This window comes from Chiroxiphia lanceolata, chromosome 3 (genome assembly GCF_009829145.1).
Source record: "Chiroxiphia lanceolata isolate bChiLan1 chromosome 3, bChiLan1.pri, whole genome shotgun sequence".
NCBI classification, from domain to species: Eukaryota; Metazoa; Chordata; class Aves; order Passeriformes; family Pipridae; genus Chiroxiphia; species Chiroxiphia lanceolata.
The window spans coordinates 26,866,766-26,887,930 of record NC_045639.1 but is presented as its reverse complement, the minus strand read 5'-3'; the positions used below and the strand labels follow the sequence as shown (position 1 = coordinate 26,887,930).

Below are 21,165 nucleotides of genomic sequence, written 5' to 3'. Positions count from 1 at the left end.
GAGTAGAAAAGTTGGAATTATTAAGTCAAAAGAAATCTATACCAGCATGGACTCTTGCAACCTTATTGAATTGGAAGATTTTAGTAATTCATTTAGATATTCCTGAATATCTAAGGTTTCAAAATGTTGCCTCTTCATTGTCTTAAAAGTTTGAAATGTTAGCATTTCCACAGAACACAATCACTCAGTTTTGAAATCTGCTAATGATGTTGAACAATAGGCATTGTTCAAGTAGAGGTACTTTGAAGTACCTCTAACAAGTGGTAGGAAAAGCACTGTAAACCATCTTGGAAAAAAGAATTGTATTACTATGAATTAGTGATGCAACAAGATGTTCAGGCTACTCATTATGTTTCACAGTGTCATATGTTGAACACTATTTAAAACAACAATAACATAATTTTTTCCACTGGGCTTTGCAGGATCCTTGATATCTTCATTCATATAAGATTCTGGACCATTCTCTTGAAAAAAATTTTCTCTTATTTAATGAAAACTAGTCAACAGCCTCAGCACAAAGCCCATTTCCTCAGCACAAAGCCCATTTTTCATTCAAAAAGTGCAAAATGACACAAATCTTTCTCACACACCATGACTCAAGCTGAGAACATGCCTCAGCTGTGTCCTCAGTATGCTTGCATCTCAGTCACAGAGGACCCATATGATCATATGCTATACTGCCCAAAAAAATAATTTTCTCATGTGCAGGGAGGCATTTAAGCAGAGATACCGTGTAACATCTTCTATGGCCATCTGTTCAACCTTGGAAGCACAGGTATTTTAGAGCAGTGCACAGGTTAAATGCATGCAGCTACTCTATGCCTTGATAGAGCACTGTATTGCAGTGCATTAGTGCATTTTTCAAGTGTAAGTGAAAGTTGCAATCAGATTAAAAAATGAGTGATCGCTGACATGGCTATCATGTGGATGTCATGCTGGCAAAGCAGAATATGTCCCACTGTTTTTCAGCAGTCCTGCTAAATACTTTTACAGATAATGCTCTCTTTAATACAATGATGATGTTCATATATGCTGAGACAAAATCCCCATGGACAAACTCAGACTAACAGCAGTAAAAGAAAAGCAGGTATCTGGCCAGGATGGCTGGCTAGCTAGTCACTCAGGAGCCAAAAGCTGTCACATCTGCTTCCTATAGGCATTACTGTCATTGTACTGCTTAATCAGAAACAAGCAACACTTAAAGATGGAGTGACCCTCAGAGATCTCACAGAGATGAATATGACACTGTCATTTTGTGAAGGTCTTATTCTGCTCATCATTACCTCAGATACCTCACACCAGAATACTCCTCTGTTGAGATCTCATTGAAACTGTTTGTCAAAATGGGCAGAATATGTAGAAAAGAGTGGGAGAAGATCACCAAGGCATACGTGTTTCATGACACATTTTAAAGGTCTTTGGTCTTACTTTAAAAATCTGCAGTTTCACAATACATCTTAAAATTCTTTGCATATCCTTAAAAAGACCCATGTGCTCTGTCAAATAGTGAAGCCAATGCCAGATAGGAATCTGTAGGTTGTGGCTTTATCCATTGATTAGCAATATCAAGGTGTTTCCTGACTCTCAGTTTCCTTGTGTTGAGGCCATACTGTTTAGTTGGCTAGATGTTAGGCACGGACAACTGTCTCAGCATTGCATCACTTGCATTGCTGGTGTTCTCCTGCCAAGTGGAGTTTTAAACTTTGATTTCTTAACCTCAGTTAGGTGAAGATCCCTGGTACCCAAAGTCAGGTGCCCCAGAAACTGTGACATGGAGCCAGCGGATGGCTAAACTAGTCAGACAGAATTACGAATCAAGAAAGTAAGGCAACTCAGAAAGACTACCTCAGAAACCCATCTCCAAAAGACAAAACCTAAGGCATTAAAGGAATTAGGACTTACCTAAGTCACTTGCTAGAGGGTTGTGGTCCATCCAGTCAGAATTTCTTTCATTAGGTTGGACTTCTGTCACATGGAAGTAGAAAGGTTTTCTATGGCTAACTGTGGTTTGGAGTAAGAATCAATGCTGAGGTTTCTCACATTGCAAGAGCCCATGAAGGTGGCAGTATTTTTAGGATGATAAATCACTGCCCACTGAGTGAGGTCCTACAGGTGAGCTCTGGAAAGGGATGCTTGACCTGAGGTATTTGATGGGCCTAAGGCCCAAATCTTCTTGACGCAATCAGACAATTGCTATACACTGTGTATCAGCAGTGTGAGTGTTACGGAGGCTTTATTGGAGGAATTGTAGGAACCTCGGTCACTAATCTCAAACCTCAGTAGTTAAGTGATAGTCAAGGCCTCAGTGGATCTGACCCAGGCAATTTACAAGTGGAAATCATAAGTATTACCCTATCAATTTCTCCTAAACATACATTCTCTGAAGAAGTTATGTATATGGTATGATTTTCATGGGATAAAATTACTAGAAGGTGTCATTATTTCAAATCAGCTGTCATTTGGAAATAAACAGACAATGTGAGATGCTACCTTAGGAAAAATGCTGTTACTACGAAAACAAAGTACTTTCTAGAGAAAGGGCTGACAAAACGCAGATAAATTCAAACTGATATTATTTATGTAGTATGGCACACCTCCTACCATATTGTGGGAGTGGAGTTCAGACAGATACTGGAAAGGGAAAAGGGAGTGGGGAAAACTTTGGCACTGGCTGCCCTTAAATATGACTGCTAATGACACGATATCCAAACTTTTTTTCCTGCAGACAAATGATTGCTCTTCAAAGAATATCTTATTAGAATCTCTTAGTACCAAAAATATGAAATGACTGCCTTGTTTGTATAAAGCCACCTTACACACAGAGCTGGAGTCAGCAAAGATACATGCACATGTTTAGTTCCAAGTGGTGAGTACAGCTCCAGTAACTAAAAGAGTAGTCATTCCCTATGCTTAAAATTAATGGCGTGTGCAACCTCCCAAGTGCCACTGGAGACATTATCACGGCTTTTCCCATTAGATGCATTTCCCACTGTTTGACATAGACCATTTTCTTCTCGGCTGCGAGAACAGAGGGAGATTTTGAGGACGAAGGGCTCGCTCAGAGTCGTGTAACCAGTAGATGGCAGCAAGAACACACTGAAAACGCTTTCCTCGACCAGCCGGGCAGCCTAGTAAGCAGTACAACTTTAAATGGATTCAGTATTTGTCTTCCATATTTGGAGAGTGAAAAGTATATGTGACAATTAGAGGGTAATGCAATATTACAGTGCAAATAGGAGAGTGAAATGACTGTGTAACCACTGAATAGTTCCCTGATTTAATTTGTTTGTACTGACCTAACTTCTCTGCAATTGGAAGTTCATCTCCGAGGGACTTGAAAAGAGGGATGGAGATCTGATTCCTGCCAATCACTAGAAACTTCCTCAGGCCTCCTTCTCTGTTACACTTTCTGTGCAGGGTAGAGGTAATTAACACTGCTTTTAGACTGAAAAGTCACAGCAATCTGCAAATGAAAGAAGTATCTCTCTTTACATTTACTCGGCCTTCATAGGGTATTCTGCTCTCTGCTACAGACCCTTCTGGGAAAAAAAATTAGTTAAAGTATAAACCGTAAATATGTACATACACAAGTATGACCTTTTTTTGTGGTTTTTATCAAAGGGAGCTGGAGTTTGGGCTGACTCACCATGTATCGTAGTAATTGCAAAGATGGAATGCAACAGCCTCAGAAAACTGCCAAGAAGCAGACATAAAATCTAGGCATCCAGGAGGCAGCTGGGCTTCTTAATTATTGGCAAATATATTTATATATAAATATTTTGCCAAGCGTGATTTGGCTTAAGAGTTCCTGTGAAGTGACCTTTTGCTTTCCTTTGTTTTGTGTCTGTACACATGTCCTAGATAGATACATGGGGAGAGAGACAGAGAAGCACAGACAGAGATAAATGAGCGGATTTCACACAGCCCTTCGAAATTCCAAACGATGCTTAAATTAAACAAAGAGGGATATGAATCGAGGCATAAGTGCAAGCACAGATTTCAGAACTGTGAAAATATGTCAGCAGAGCATCATTTTTTGGTTCAGGCTGATAATCACTCCCTGCTCTCATTATAAGATCAGAAGGGCCATCTGTCCTCTCTGGATAATTTGGATCTCAGATACAGTGAGCACCCTTGTTAGAAAATGACCCTCCTACTCTCTGTAATCACAAGCATTTGCAGCCCTGGGATCCACATGAAGATGGGGAGGAACAGATTGATTCCAGATCAGTATTGATTATGTATAGATTTGTGGTTTATTTGGTGCTTTATTCTGGTGAGGAGGTTTTTATTTTGAAAATGTGATGGGTATTATTTTCTGCCTGCATTTTCCAAACTCTCACCTTCACTTCTTGGGACTTTCTTCTCCCTTCTCAAGGTGTAACACTAGGATGTTGCATGAGATGGAAGAGTATCTTGATTTTGTAAGGAGAGAAATAAGCATCAGTCTGAACAATACAGCTCGGGAAGCTATTTCCTAATACGCAATCCCTATTTGCAGAGAGTTGTTTCCCCTCTGATACACGGTAATTCTCTAGCGAGCAACTGACTCATTCACAGCCGCAGCAGAGGTGTAAAATTCAAGAATTCTTCAATGTTTGCTCTGGATGTGCAGATAAAAACAAGTCTTAGAGACTTCACTGAAACAGGACAAAGTCATTAGCTGAAGGGAAAGATCTTGTCAAGGGAGCATAAGCTGCCTTTCTCTTCTGACCCAGATTCAGTGACAAAGTCCTATGTCCCCACCATGTTTCCAGTCAAGGAGACAACTTGGTCATCGGAAGGGCATTACCGGAGTGAAAGTACCCCTTTTCAGAGAAGGGTCTTTGCAGGAATTCATCCGGGATGAAATCATCCCATTATTCTTGTGGGGACCGGTGCGCATGATATCGCTAATAGCCGAACAAGACGGACAGTTTCAGGACATCAGGACGCGGAGAAGTCGCAGGTGGGAGGAATCCGATTTTAGAGCTAAGAGCTTCGTCGTCTCTAATGACCCACTCTAAGAGACTTGGGGTTTCAAGAGGTAGTTTATTCTGACGGTAGCGGTTTCTCCTCATTTGTAAGACAATGATGTTTAATATTCACCGAGGAGCAGTGAGGTGGCATTTGAACACCCCCACCCACCTCTTGCCCCGCGCCGGGGGCAGGGTTCCCATTCGCACAGAGATGCTGCTGGCAGGCTGCGATGCGCCCGCGGGGGTCGTTCCCTACTGGGTCGCCGGGCCGGGCCGGGCCGGACTGGGGAGGTTGAGACCCGGCGGCAGCCGTGGAAATGATCCTTCCGGGTCCGAGCTGGGCACCTTGCCGAGCGGCTGCAAAGCCATCCCATCCGCGGAGGCGGACAGGTACTAAACTACATTTGTAAACTCAACCGAGTTTCAGATCACACTGTTAGCGCAGCCAGTGGGGACAGGCGCTGCCCCACCAGCGCCGTCGTCCCCGGCTTTCCTGCGAAGGGGGAGCTCAGCGCCCCCGGACTGAGAGCGGGCAGGGTCTAGGCACACTTGGGGCGAGATTTAGCAGGCATCCCAAAATCGCTTTGTTTTGCAATTGACGTCCATAAAACATCTATGCTAAAAATCAGAACAAAGCAGAACCCAGGTAACTCTCTCTGTAGACGCTGGCTGGCCTTAAGGACGGGTACGCTTTTGGGTAATCAAAAAAATATCTCCGTTGACTCCAAGTAAGTCTCTTTGCCCAGCAGATAAATAATTCCAAATGTTGTTTTACTGGTTTGGGGGGGGGGGGGAGGGAGTTGTGTTTGGTTTGGATTTTTTAAAGACTCCGGATCTACACAATCTTTCGCGTCTAACAACAAGTAGCCCAGAATATGTGAGTGGTAAGTATACGCTTTTTCATCTGCTAGGCAAGGCGTCGGGTTCTGCATCTACCCACTTCTGTGTAGTTCTGTGGAAGAAAACCCAGTGAAAATGCTTTACGTGCTTGCATATGTGTGCGTACGGTCATACAGATAGATAGGTAGATAGACAGCACTCACGTAATCTGCCCGTGTCTACCTAGCTGGGAGGATTAGTTATCTCTGCATCTATTGAGAATTAACAAGGGCGAGAGATTATGTATCAACGTACAGACAACGGCTATGAATATTAAACCTTACGTACATAGGTAAGACGGATTCTGTCAGCCACTCAGCTACAAAGCTCGTCTTTAAAGCTGCTCTGTCTTATCCTCCCAAAGCCCTCAGACAGTTTCCTCTGCGTACCTCCACCAGGGAATAAGGAGAAGGCTCGGCCCTGCACGTCCCTGCTTTTCACATCCAAAAATGACAGACATGTCATCGCCGTGCCTGGACTTTGCTGGAAATGGAACGCCTCCCCCCACACACACCTTTTGTTCCAGGCAAAATAAACAATTCAGACGAGCTGGTAAAGGGTGTTATGCCAGAAGGTGAAGGACGGAGAGAGGGCTCACTGTCGCCCCGTCCCCGGGGGCGCGGCTGTCTGCTGGATCCCAGTGGGAAGGGCCCGGGGGTGCCTCACGGCAGCCAGGGTCCTTGCCGCGTCCAGCCCAGAGAGCGGTGGTGGAGGGCAGGGCAGGGCAGAAGGCTGTCAGGCCGGGCCTGCCGCACCTCCAGGTGCGGGGAAGGGGCCGGGGTTCCAGCCGGGGGGCAGCAGCGGCAGACGAGGTCTGAGAGGCGGAAGAAGAGTAGCTGTACGACCGAGGAGGCCAAGCCGCGGGGCCGGGGCCGGGGCAGGGGTCGGGGAGGCGCACGGCGAGGTCTCTGCGCCGTGCAGGACTGTATTTTGCGGCAGAAACTCTCTTGAGCGCAGACAATGGAGCGGGATGTTTACTGCGGGCGGGAAGACAATTAGCAATTCATCGGGAGAGATGTGTCACCCAAATGTCACGGGGAAGCTAACATGACATCTGTTTTAATGGTTCCGTGCTAATAAACTCCTCTCGAAGGGCGGCTTTGTGGGGACGTCAAAGATTATTTACAGAATGAGTCAGTTTCCAAACGGGCTGAGGCGCCGTCGGTGCCGGCGGGAGCGCGGTGCGGCGGGGATACGGCGCCCGGGACGCCGGGGCGGGAAGAACCTACCGGGAAGGGGGCACCTGCGGGCAGCGCTCCGGCACGGCTAGGTTCGGCTCGGCACGGCTTCGGTAGGGCCCGCCTGGCTGAAGGCGGTCAGAGCGGGGCGCTCCCCGGGCCCTGCCTGGCCCGGAGACCCAGCCCCGCGCAGCCCCGGCGGTGCCCGGCCGAGAGGAGGTGGCAGCCCCAGGAGGGCGTCATTCCTTCCTTCCTCTCCCCGCCATGGCTGGCTATGCCGGGCGGGAGCGGGGCCGGTGCTCCGCAGGGTACGAGCCAGTGCCCCCGAGGGAATGCACGTCCACCTCCGGGGCTTGCCTTCTGCTTAGCTCTGCCTGGAGGATAGGGGAGTCCCAGTCCCGGGAGAAACCGCGCGGTGCGGAGAGCCTCGGAACAGCAGGGCTCTCCGTCCTGGGGCCTCAGTCGCTGGGCGCGGAGTGGCCCGGCCTATGAGGTGGAAGTTCCTCGACACTGGGAAGCAGCGAGGCCCCAAAAGAGCGGCCGGATTTTCACCGAGTGTCACATCCTGCGTTATTGAACAAGACACGCTGCAGTAAAACACATGAGTAGACAAACTGAGAGAATCCATTTAGAAGTTAACACAGTCTGACTCTCTCACAAGCACACAGTGGGGGGAGACAATTTAATTTCCCTCAAATCCATCCGAAGATTTTTGTGTTTAGATTGTTGTTTAGATGATATAAAAGAGTTCTTTAAAATAGGAGAGGGGAAAAACCTATCGAGTCTCTGGTCATTGGTTTGTGTTCCCGTGCCTCCTGTATTTTCGTGTTCTGTAAGGCCAGACTGGGGAGGGGGGGGGTGGAAAATATGCAACTGTCCTTGCAAACACACATGTGTATAAAGAGAAAATGTGCTTGTCTCTCTCTGTATACACATATATGTGGATCTCAACTGCAGAAAGAATGGATACTGCACTTTTTTAAGACAGGTGGAACAAGCCAATCCAAAAGTCTTTACTCAGGCAAACCCAACACTGAACGTAATAGCAGGTTATTGCAAACCTGTCCTTGTTACTCATTAGTAGTCCAGATCAAATACATTAATGGATAGCGAGAATGAAAATAGGCTGAGAACCCTCCGTCGTCCTTTCAAGGACAACGAAAACTCGGTACAGACAGCGGGTTTGAATGCAACAGCGTGCTCCATAACCTGGAGAGGGAAAGGAGGTGGGCCAGGAAGTAGATGGGTAAGAGGAAAATTGCCATTGTCAGGAAAACTAAATGCAATTTTATGTGGCCCACACCTGAGACGAGTAAATAAGTCATATATCTACTTTGCCTCCTTCTGTCTCTAAGGCCACTGTAATCTCAAAAAATGCTAGGGCAGGCGGGTGCCTGTCCCGCACGTGCGAGATGACCCAGGGGACAGAGATGTGGGAACAGGGGCTCATCCGGACGGGGACCCCGGTGTCCCACTTCCCCCACTCCCACCGGGGTCATTCTCTCGCAGACCTGAACACATCTTCACAGTTTAATACAAACCTCGTGACGCAGATCTGCTTCCTCGAGCTTCGACGAGAGGGTCTCTGTCTTCCGGGCCTCCGGGTGAAACGCACCAGCAGCTTCCCGGGACGTGGACCCCGGAGGAGCGAAGGGGTGAGAGAGAGTGCGGACACCAAAATTGTTCCTACTTGTCCTTTACTGACACGTTGTTTGTACCCATCTACCCGCACACGCCAATTCTGTGTAGCTGTCCCTCGTGTGTGCATCTGTGCCACCGACTTTTGGGAGAGCGGGGAAGAGCCTCCCTCTCCTCTCTCCGCTTAAGCCCTCGCTGTTGCGTTTCCCCCCTGCGCGGAGTGCCGGGCAAAGGCTGCCGGCTGCGGCCCAGGGGGACATCGGGGCAGCCCCTGTAAGGCGGGAGCTGCGGGGAACGAGCCCCGGGGCGCGGCGAGAGGCGGGGGGAGGCCCTGCTTTGCACAGCCTCCCCGGCGGCAGAACCTCTGGGAGTAGGGGGAAGCAGGGGAGGGATCCCGCTCTCCATCTCAGCTATTTTCAGAGCTTGGGAGGCCAGTAAACAAAACCGTCTTCCTATCTCCTCTCGCAGATAAGGCAAGAAGTGGCTTTCTTTAATAATATGATTGAAATGTTAGGTGTATGATGCCTCCTCGTTAGTAATATTGGCTTTGCATGCAGAGCACAATCCCATCCCTCTAGACTGCTTAGCCAAAACAGAGCGTAAACTCTGTAATTAGTAATGTGTTCCATCATTAAAGAGCCCTGCTGAGAATTTCTATTTAATAATGGTCTTAAATTAGTTATGATGGTAAATACTCATCTGGAAATTCAACATCTAAAACCATCTACAATCTGGAAATGCTCCAGTGTTGCCGTAATCTCCTGTAACACAGAAATGGCTATCACATTCAACCATCGCATTAGAAATTCGCCGTACCGCTTGGTCCACTAGTATACAGTATGGATGTGTTAATTAGGTTAACCCATAGACTGTCTGTTTCACAAATATTTAGAAATAAACAATGAAAGCTCCTTTTTAATACGATACAACCAGGGAAGAGAGGAGGAGGGGCAGATTTGACTTGCAGTTGGAAAGTCTTTTGTTTTCAGATAAGGTGGAACTGCAACGTCAGGCCTAAGAGTTGACCAACACACACCCACGGATGCACACTCACGGGCACGCACCCACTCCCACGCGCACACACCACCTCGGCTGTGCTCAGGAGCTCCCCGTGACAGGCAGCAGCAGCACCCACGGCTCCTCCTGCAGAATGTGGCTTTTATCATTCACCTCCCGGCTCAGGCAGATCAATTCATACCACACCCTTTCTGTTTGGCTTTATTATTATTATTTTTCCATTTTAGAAAACAGCTCGCTCCTTATCAGCCGTTTGCCTTAGACAGCAGGGCTTGGCTCCGGTAGTTTTCCCCGAGAGCTTTAAAAGCGTTCAAGGAGGCACATGGAAGAGGCAGCAAAAGAGTAAATAAATAAATAAATCTGGCTTCTCCCCAGATGCAAGTGGAATAAAAGTTTCACAGGCAGACTGTGATGCAGGTATAAATAAGTCATTCAGGTACACTTATCCCCACTGGGGATATAAAGGAAAGTTATTTGCAATAACAATAGAAAATCAGTAACTGAGATAGTTGGGGGTTATAGTAGGAGTGAAGGGAGGCGAGTGAAGAATATTTCTGTATTTACCTAGACATCTAAACGTTTATCCTTTCCAGCACTAACCTTTCATGTTTAATGAATGAATCTGCATTGCAGGGTTTTTTTTTCCACTCCATGTGCCGGCTAGTTTTAAATCTGCAAGCACCACAAAGAGGCCGTGATCCCATCTGCCTATGATTCCAAATTAAAGTTCAAACGGATGGCTTACACACTGCTGATCCTGTATCATAGCCTCTCGCGACCCTTCAATTACTATTTAATAGAATTACAGTGTAAAATCCCAATAGTCTTAAAGAATGTTTTATCACAGACTGAAGAGAGAGAATATACAGACACCTCCAATGTTATTGAACTGTATTACTGACCTGTTTAGATATTAAAAGGGAATATTTAGTGTTCTACAAGATATTACAAGAACTACTTTAATCTGAAAATATGCATATGTGTGTACACATACATATGCCTCTCTGTGTGTGGACGTTATATACATCAACTCCATCCCATAAGCGAGTGCACACAGTCACAATGTGTGGATGTGTGGGTTCACCCTTGTGCACACACCCACCTGAATACACGCACTCCTCTAGGTCCGTGTCCAAACTGGGGTATTCTGGTAAACTGCAGCACTACTTTATTTTTGCCGGATATTGCTAGAATGGTTAATCCAGTAGGAAAGCAATTTTTCCTTCACTCATTTAAAAATATGCTTTAATTGACCTTATTATTAAAAAACCTTTCCCTTATGTTGTTTGTATGGGGGCAAAAAGAACAAAAACAACGACAAAAAACCCCACCAAATCAAAACCAAAAAACCCTCCACAAATATTTGCAGTATAGCTAAACGTCCCTCTAATAATTAGGACTGGAATTAAGGTCAGTCGCAGTCTGTATTTGGATGTTGTAAATCTTGACTTCTAGTGTAGTTCTTGTCTTTCTTTTCTACCTGTTCGGCAAAGGACCTGTCTGCTGCACAAAGAGATGATTCTGACACTTCAACTCGCTTACAGCAAAGTGATTCTAACCACACTTCCAGGTATTTACATCTATGCTTTCTTTATTCGATACTCTTCAGCATCTTTCTTCTCCTGCAGACCACGAGGTGCCAAGCCGCTTTGAAGCCTCCTGGTCTGAAAACACCTTGCTTTCAAAATAAAAAAGAACAGCGTCGAAAACAAAACCTCGCAGCCGTCCTTCCCCCAGACAGAGGAACACAAATCCCTTTCGTATCATTTAATCACAGCTATAACCCGACAGCCCTTGCCTTTTGTCATTACCATGCTAGAAGATAATATTTAGCATGATTGTCGGTAATACCCTTTGTGCTTTCTCTTCCCAACACTTTCTTGCACACAGAGAGACGCAGAGACTCCCGCGTCCCTGTCTTCTCCATCCCTTGGTCAGTTTACAGCTGGATGGTTTGGTTCATTTCTCCCTTTTTTATACACCCTTTTAAAACTTCTGTGTATCTGGGTACTCTGCAGGGTAGTGATGTGGCTACAGGTCACGGGTGCCCTCTGCATTTTGGATTCGTGTGTGTGTGTGTGTGTGTGTGTGTGTCAGTCTGCACATCCGTGTGTGTGTGTGTGTACTCTAGAAAAAGGCAATGTTTGTCTATCCTCTCCCTACACGCGGAATCCAGGCCAGTGCGATGTGGAGCTCAATAAGAAACTGCATGAATAAACACGAATAGAAAGTTGTGCTCAGCTAACCGAGGAAATCAGAGCAATACTAGGGCACCAACGTCCACATTTCTTTTCAGTTCGGGCCGGGGCAGTAACCTCATGTGGGTATGCTAAAAATTAAGGGCAACGGGCAAGCAGATTCAAGTCCCTCGAAAAGGCTGGTGTAATTGATCGGACAGAGAGAGCTGGGGGTCACCGAAGCCCACGCCTGACCGTGGAGGGCCGGCAGCAGCCGCGGTCCGGCAGGCACACAAAGGACCCCCAGCCACGCTAAAGGGCTAGGGCTGGCCCTCGGGCAGCGACTAAGGGGAGGAAGGGAGGGAGGCAGACAGGTGGCTTCGGTGGTCCCCAGTCCTCCCCGCCGGTGAAACCGCAAAGCAGAGTTCGTTGGGGCTGAAGGCAGTGTTATAGCCCCACGGCGAGAGAATGGGCGGTGAGGGGGGTAACTACCGTCTCCAAACTGCTCCGGAACCAGCTGGTTTCGGCCCGACTTCCGACGGGCGGGGCTGTGCCCCCCCGGCGATGGGCGAGAGGCCGCGGTGCGGGACTTGGGGAGCGGGGCCGACGGGACCGGCTGCCGCGGAGGCAGCGCGGTGGGCGTCCGGGCTCCGGCCATCTGCCTCCCGTCCTCCGGTTTTCTCTTAAATATTGATCAAATACACTTCAGCTTCCGAGTAATTTCATCTTAATCAACGGGCGGCCTCGGAGAGGATAACAAACTAGTACTGGAGAGGGGCTGTGGATAATGCCGGGCCAAGGGCAGGAAGGAGGCAACCCTCCAGTTTGGCGGGGCTCGATAGGCCCTATCTTCCCGGGACAGATGGACTTAGTGGGTGAGAAGGCTTAAATGCAGCTTTTCATAGATTTACACCTCAATCAACCATTCAAGTTTCTAATGCAAATCCTAAAAAAACATCATTTATCCATTACGAAGCCCGGCTTTGAAACGGCATATCATTAGCTGCACCCTTTGCACCCCGAAACCGCGCAGGCACAGGCGTCCCCCGGATGAGTGTATGTCTTCCCCACTCGGCCGCCCCGCACAAAGATCCGCGGGCTCCCGGCAGAGGGAGACACCCTCAGAGCGGCTGAGGCAGCTCCCTAGTTCGGGATTGGGCTGCAGATCCGACCAAAGGAGCAACATTTTGGGGATGGGGGTGACAAATGGCTTGGGAGGAAAGGCCCTGCCCTTAAGCTTAAGCTGTCCTAAAGCTTAAGTCCAGGTACTGGTAGGGCGAGGCTAAGGGCGATCTCTGGCATCCCCTAACTGCCACGGCACGACAGGGCGATCTTCTGGAGGGTTAATCAGAGAGAAGAAAAATCCAAACTTATCAATGTGAGGCTGAGCTGAGGTAGATTACTGCTGCCGGCTTGACGCCTTCTGGTTGCAGCTTCGAGACGCGAAAATGAAGAGAAAGAAAAAAAATATATCCCAAACTTTCATGCCTTCGAATCCTGTCAGGTATTAAATTCCGTTTAAAATAGTGCTGGATAAGAACGACATTGCTATCAGGAGGAACAGAAATACTGTGCTTCAAAACAATGTACCGACACAGATCTTCCTACCCAAACATGGGGGTGACTGGAAGGCCGGAATTTGTTCTAAAGGCCTCTCCGCTGCCTCGATGCCAGGGAAGGCGGGGGAGAGAAAAAGCAGCCCGAGCTCTAGGGTGAGACTCGGTAAGGGTTACGGCTACTGGGGAACCTTTTATCCCCTCCGGGGTAATATTTCTCCCCTCTAAAAGCCGCGTGGGGGAGGGGACGAACTAGGTCCATCACACCACCCACGTAGAACACGGGAGCCCTATTGTGCGTCTGCCTCCAAGCAGTTCCCGTCCATTTCAGTTTTGTACAACCAGACGTTATTTCCAATTAACTCCCCACTCGTGTTGGCGGCGGGGCAGTGACACGGCAGGAGGTGCCCGTGGGGAAGACCCCGCCTCGGAGACGCGCGTTGAGCGAGGTCCGCGGGGCAGGGCAGGCGACCCCCGACGCGGCGGGTGCTGCCTCGGGCCATATGTGTCCTTCCCCGCAGTGGCTCCCGCCACACGCGGGGACGTGTTCCGTGCGTGCTGGCTGCGCGCACACGCGCGGCGCGTCCTCAGGAGAACCAAAGGTGTATGAGCGTATTCGCGCATCAGCTTATTTCTTAAAACTACCCATTAGTGGCTTGGTCTAAGATCTCACACCCCATGGGGGTTCTCCCAAATCCACAGGTAGCCTCTTGCGGCGGAGGGGTGGGGGGTGGGAACCCAGGCACTTCCTTTGGCTTTCCGTAGACCTAGCTCGGACTTCACTAAAAAAGGGGGAGGAGGGAAGAGGGAGAGAGAACTCGGGCAACACAAAGGTAGATCGGAAGTCCAGGATAGTTTGGAAATGGTCAAGAAATTCCAGGTACGTTTCTCTCTAAATCCCTGGTAATATTCAAAATTGTATTTTCAAGTAAAAACAAGTTTAGAATTTACTTCTTGTTAATGCACAGATGAATAATCTGCCAAGGGCAAAGCAAAAAAAAAAAAAAAAGGAAAAAAAAGAAAAGAAAGAAAGATGCTGAAATACTGTTAGTCATGCAAATAAAGGCTTCTTTCAGCACATTACAATATACTCTGGATTCGAGGGGAGGAGCTGCAGCCCGCTTAGGGCGAGGAGTTTTTGTTTTTGTTTTCATTTAAAGCTACAAAACAAATTCCGAAATGTTTTAACCGCTCTCTGGAGACACTCGGCCCTGCAGACAGGAGGTCGGGGGAAGCCTTTTAGCTCACAGTGCACAAAAAAATGACCGAGGTGGGGGGAAACGATGGAGTCCGCGGCAGCGAAGGGGACACGGAGGGACACAACCGTGCCCCGCGCAGCCGTCGCTGTCGCAGCACTATGTCCCCATTGCCGCCCGCAGCCTCCTCACAGGGTCCCTTCGTCCCTGCGAAATCCCTCCAGGGTGTCCCGCCGAGCCGGGAAAGGCGGGGACCGGCGGGGCGTAGGGGTCGCGCAGCGCTGCGTGCCCCGTGGGATCGCGGCGGGGCAGAACGCGGAGCGAGGAGCCCACGGGGAAGTCATGATTTCCCGTGGCGGACAGAAACACCAACATCGCTGGATAGATAAGAAAATGGAATACTGTATTTGATTTAGAAAGTTTGTACATATAGATAAACACGCAGTTAAGGAAACAATAGTTTAAGCGTCCTACGTGGAGTTTAAGAGACCCCCCAAAGCTGCTATGAAATACTCAAAATAGCTTTTGCATAAGATAACTACAGTTGCACCCTAAGCTTTTTTTTTTTCTTTTTCTTATTTTTTTTTCTATCGCTGAGGTCCCTTTTGAAAACCTAGCCCGTCAGATTTTGACAGCTAAGTTTGTGCAAGGAACACCGAGTCAAGGAAAATAAAAAGGAGAGAGAGAGAAAGAGTGGGAGGGAGATAGACAGAGAGAAAGGAGGAAGAAAGAAGAGAGCAAATATCATATACAAGCATTTCTACACATATATTACAAACTGGGAAAATGACCGCATCATTAAGATATACATAATTCATATAAAATTTTGAAATAAAAATAAAAATCTGTTACAGTCATAACTATTCTTTTTCCACATTTATAACCAGTACCCACACAGGCAGTGACAGAAGTGTAGAAAAAAAGGTGCTTACGAATAAAATGATTGTCTGCTGAACAAAAAAACAGAAAATTGCATCTTGGCTGGACCATCACTTGGACTAAAAAAAAAAAAAAAAAAAAAAAAAAAAAGAAAAAAAAAAGAAAAAAGAGAGAAAGGGAGAGGAAGAGAGAAAGAGAGAGAAATAGGACCAACAAAAAGGCGATAAACGTTTGTTATTTCCCTCTTCAAGGAGTTCCTTTTAATTTTTTTTTTTATTTTTTAGTTTTGTACAAATTCGATCGGAGTTTGCATTTGTTTGTCTGGTTTCTGTTTGTTTTCCTTTACTATAGAGAATATTTTTTCCCAGATACAAATTTAATCATCATCATCATGCAAGTGGGTGAAATGCGTCCATGGAAAAGCGCAAAGGAGAAATCGTGCTTGTCCTAAAAAGAATACAATTGTCACTTTTGCTTTGTTTTTTTCTTTCTTTTTATATATATAATAATTATTATTTCCCTCCCCCCCACCCCTCCCGCTGCAGCACCAGCGTTTGTGACTGTTGAAGTTTTAGCTCCATCTCTTGGTGGTGGTGTTGGCTGACGGTGGTGGTGGATTCTCTGATCCCTGTCTGTTTGTTTGCTATTATGTTTGGGTCGGGCTTGGCCTTTTCTTTCCTCCCGGCTGTGTGTGTGCGTGCATGCGTGTATGTGTCCTGATTCTAGGTTGCCTCGGTTTGTTTTGCTCGGGACGGGGAGAGGGTGCTTGGCTGTTTGGATTTGGATTTTTTTTGTTTGTTTGTTTTCAGATATCATACATCACATTCCGAGTCGCTGGAGGTTACCGAGAGGATGGAGGTGCCCGTCTCGGCTCTTTCTGTCAAACTGGAGACGCTGGTGGTCGGGCTGGCCGCCGTGGACGGAGACTCGGCCGAGCTGTGTGTCGGGCAGCCGGGCTCTGCCAGCGACCGCATGCCGCTCTGTCCTATCGCCTGGTGCTGGAGCCTGCATCGCGCCGGGAGACAAAACAACAGCACAGCCCCGCTCAGACACCAGCAGCCGCCGAGGGGACGGCGCCCGCCCGACCCAGCGCCCGCCCGCCCGGGGATGGGCCCGGCCCGAAGCGGAAGGGAGCGGACCCCTCGGCTGCAGTGCTGCGGACCCTGGCCCGGCCCGGCCCGGCCGCTTTCCCTCAGCGCCCCGCGGAGCCCGGAGTGGTGACGGGATGCAGGGCCAAGCCTCTCGCCCGGGCCCCGCTGCCCTCGCTGCCGGGTCAGGCCGCCTCGGGGGGCACAGCACCCAGCGCAGGCACAGCTAGAGGGGCTGCGGCCGGAAAGAGGATGGGGAACGGCGGGAGAAGCAGTTCCTGTCCCCAGGTTTGGAAAACACGAGCATCGCCTTCTCTTTCCCCGGACTGCCAATCATTCCTCCCCGCAGCACGGCAGGCCTAGGAGAAACCGTGTGTGGGTGAGCTCCTTAACACTTGGCCAGCGCCATAAGCTGCAAGAAGCGTTCTGTAGCGGGCAAGAATCGTACTGGATCCCCATTTTGTGCTCTGGACAATATCTGCCTAAATATTCCCCAGTGCACAAACACTCTGGGGTCTGAGGCAGGGTTGGAGGGAGGTCCTGTCCCAGGGACGCGGTGCTATTGATAAAATAAAAGAAGGAGACTGCGGAAAACAGTGCTTCTCTCTGCTCAAAATTTTAGTCTTTTTTTCATCTGAAAGCCAAAATCACCTTTAAAGTACTGGTCCTTTCACCGTCAACGCTTAAGGAAATATTGCTTTTGAACATTTCTTTAAGAGGCAATACATAATTTTTAGGTTCCCTAGCGTGTTGTGAATATTCCTCTGGGCCCGTTTATTCCGCTTGAAACCCGAAAAAAGCCTGATTCAGGGACAAGAGCTAAAAGTCCTGGGCTGAGCAGCCGGCCTCAAACCGGCTAGCTAGCATCTAGCATTGCAAATGTGAATTAAAATACACTCTTCGCTCAAATGCTTCCCACCGGGGAATTTTCTATTTAACTGCCTGCAAAGAGCAGAAAAAAATATAACCGATTTATTCCACATTTCTCATTATTTTAAGTTGTCTAATTTCAGAGTCTTTGATTTTTTTTCTCCCATTTACAAGTCCTGATGCATTCATTTGCTGTCAAAAGCATTGAGTCAACAAAAGCATCCATAGGCAACTTCTGTTTATTTACAGTCCTAAGCTGATCTGTTTTCCATTTAATGGAAATTAAATAGTGAGGCACTTTTAGGTTGCATTTTTCCTACAGACTTGTGAATCAATAGCACCAGTGCTATAATTAGGAGGAATTTAAGAGACAGCATTTACAAGAACAAGAAGTTTTGTTTACACGCTTACAGTGGTAGCCAAACTTAAATTAAAATAAAACCAATGAGTCAAGCTGGATTAAGGGTTCATTTTCATTTGCAAAATAAGTTTTACGGAGAGTGACAAGAAAGAAAGAAAAAGAAAGAAGGAAAGAAAGAAAGAAGGGTGCCTCGCTTTTATCATGGCAAAGCAGGGGAAAAAAAAAAAAAAAAGACACCGAGAGACACGCAAATAAATGCAAGCGTAAATGCACAGGAAACACACGACCAGGAGGCCAGGTCGCCATGTGGTGTAAACACAGGAATGGAGATGGTGGGGAAAAAAGATTCTCGGTCTCTTAAATGTTTTTTCCCTTTTTCTCCAAGAGCCAGAGCTCTGAGGTATGCGTGTGCGTGTGCTGGTCCCGCTGCGCATGCAGAGCAGCACGAACAATTGGAGCGGAGCCGCTGGCTCTGCCGAAACCCACTCTGAACCGCACCGCCTGCCTCGGCCCTTCGCAGGGGGAACCGCGCCAGAGCTCGGCCAGGAGCAGATTCCGGCAAGCCGAAAGCCAAACCGGAGCCCACCGACCCGGGGCCGTGGGGTTTCCCGTCCCCTGCGACAGCTGCCGCTGCGGGGATGGAGGCCGGGAAAGCCGGGCGCTGCCCCCGCCGCAGCCGATGCGCCCCGCGCACATCCACACACACACGCGCGGACGGAGCTACCCGCGCCTGCCCTGTCCGCACCCCGGGAGCCTGTGGGGAGCTGGGGCACTGCTCGAGGCACGTCAGGCAACTTTGAGCCTCGCCTGTCCCCGTCGCATCCCCGCAGCTGCCGAGAGGAGACCTACTCGCCCGGCGGGGGGACCGATTTCTCCCGGTGGCGGTGATGGAAAAGGAGGGGGAAAGGAGAGGCAGAGGAGCGCTGCCGCCCAGGCGGCTGCCGAGCCCCGGAGTGAGGCCGTCCGCCCGCGGGGTCCCGCCGCCCAACTCGCCTCCCACCCCGAAGCGTGGCATCGCAGCCCCACTGACCTGTTTTTAGCAGCTGCTGCTCTGTCTCTTTGCCTTCGGTTTTTGAACCAGTTGCCTACTTGCGTGGGGGTGAGCCCCGTGGCCTGAGCCAGTTCCCTTTTCTTGCTGGGGTTGGGGTAAGGGTCCTGCAGGTACCACTCCCTCAGGAGGCTGCGAGTCCTCTCCTTGAAGCAGTGCGTCTTCTGTTCACCATCCCAAATGGTCCTGGGCAGCGGAAACTTCTTCCTCACCCTGTATTTATCAACCGGCCCCAGCGGGCGACCCCTTAGCTTCTCGGCCTCCTGGTAGTGTGCTTCGAGCCACATGGCCTGCAACTTGCCGTGGGACTCCTTGGTGAATTTGTGGTTCTCCAGGATGTGGTAGAGGTCTCGGAAGTTGCCCGTGTGGAAGGCCACCACCGCCCGGGCGCGGAGGATGGACTCGTGCTTGTTGATGGCCTCGCATGCCCCCGGCGCCACCGGCAGCGACCAGAGGAACCTCCCCAGCCTCTCTATGTCTCCAGTCTCCTCCAGTGTCTCGCAGACACTGGCCACTTGCTCCGGGGAGAAGTTGAGTGTGGGCAGCTGAAACATTGACAACTCTTCGTGGGGTGCCCGGGAGCTGCCGCCTCCACCGCCGCCGGCACCGGGGCTGCAGCCCGAGCCGCTGCCGCTGCCGCCGCCGCTGGCGAGAAGGAGGGAGCGGTGGTGCGGATCGGCGGCGAAGTTTGGCAAGAAGAAATGGGTGGGATAAAGCTCTAGCGGGGACCTGAACACCATGGGATGACCGGGGAGAGGGGGAGATAAATCAAGGAGAAAAGAAAGAAAGGGAGGAAGAAGGGAGGAAAGGGCACACGCACCGCGCACGCATCCACACCCGCACACGCACACACAGCCACATAGAGGCACGGGGGCACACACACACTCACACGCACACGCGGGCACACGCACACGCGCGCACACACACCCCCCACACGCACACGCACTCACACACACCCGGCCCCGCGCCGCCGCCGAGTCAGGATTCAGTGATTCAACAGCGATCGCCCTAATGACAACAGCCTCATAATATCTCCCCTAAATCCACAGTGAGTGCAGCGTTGAAACATTTTGTTTCGCTTTTCTATTGGTCTTCTGAGTGTCGTTGTGGCGTTGCCATGGCAGCCGCTGCCAATCACTGTCAGCCCTGCCAATCATTACGGAGTACGTAAGGAAGGTTTTTACCACTTCGCCCAAATGCACGGGGGGGAGGCAAGCGGGGCGGTTGGTGGAAAAGCCTGGTTTGTTGTTTGGATTTTTTTTTTTTCCTCCTTAATCTTTGCAACTCCTAATCTCAGCACTTCCCCTTCTCCCTGTCTCTTCCCCCTCCCTCTCCACACCCCTCCTAAATAAGGGATCAAATAATGCGAAAAGCAGTGTGCACATATTTGTTGAATGGGATGAGCAATTAGAGGGTGGAATATTATTGTGATCTTAACGAGCCTCGTTAAAGCTAAAGGGGATATGGGGGAAAAGTAAATGGGCCAGGCTGGGATACACGTTCGGATAAAGGGCTCCTAACTGAGACAATTTACACATGATTTGCACGTAGTTTCACTTCATTCTGCCTATCTGAGCACTAATAGTGCCGGGGAAGAAAAGAAAGATGAGATCATTAGACCCATCCTCACGCCGGTGACCCTCCCAGAAGCAGGCACATACAGTACAGGCTGGGTTTAGCTCTGGTTCACCGAAGAATCTCTCCTCCCCTCTTTCTCTCCCTCTCCGCGAAAGGAAGGATCCGCTGGCCGCGGAGTTCCGCGGTTGCTCGGCCGGGAGCCGCCCAGGGCGCCCAGCCCGGGCCCGCTCCGGCCGCTCGGCTCCGCGCCCGACCCCGGCGGCGCCCCGCTCTCTGTCTCCCTGTCCCACTCCTCGCTTCCCCGCCCTCCCACTCCTTCTCGTCTTCGCTTTCGTTCTCCTTTCTCTTCCCTCTCTCCACTTTGTTTTATTTCCATTCTGCCTTTCCTCCTCCCACTCGCCTCACCTCCTCTCGCCCCTCTCTTTCTCCGGAGCCCGGCGACCTTGCGAGGCTGCTCCTCACCCCAAACCCGTCGGGGCTTGACACAGGACCTCTCTTTTCCCCCGCAATTTCTGCCCCGAACTTGAAGGGCTCTTGTGCGGGCACGAGGAAAGGGAGGAGAGCAAAAGCGGGTTTGAGCCCAGAATTTTTTTTTTTAATTGAGAGTAGGAAAATCTCCGTGGTGGTGGTTTGAGTCCATCCCTCAGTAAGACATAGCTGGACCGCTAGACCTTGCTACCATGCAACTATATTTATTATTAGGTGTGTTGCTTTTAAGAAGATTTAATCAGCATCTTGAGCT

The 21,165-nt window shown here is 49.4% G+C and overlaps 1 protein-coding gene across 1 annotated transcript; it reads right to left on the bottom strand.

Moving 5' to 3' along the window:
* Positions 1 to 16,010: 16,010 nt before the first annotated feature.
* Positions 16,011 to 19,903, bottom strand: SIX3 (SIX homeobox 3). The gene is made up of 2 exons (XM_032684424.1): positions 18,828 to 19,903; positions 16,011 to 16,483 (listed from the first exon to the last, which is right to left on the bottom strand). The coding sequence occupies exons 1-2, from the start codon at positions 19,583 to 19,585 to the stop codon at positions 16,291 to 16,293; spliced, it is 951 nt and encodes a 316-aa protein (XP_032540315.1). The 5' UTR covers positions 19,586 to 19,903; the 3' UTR covers positions 16,011 to 16,290.
* Between the last annotated feature and the right edge of the window lie 1,262 nt (positions 19,904 to 21,165).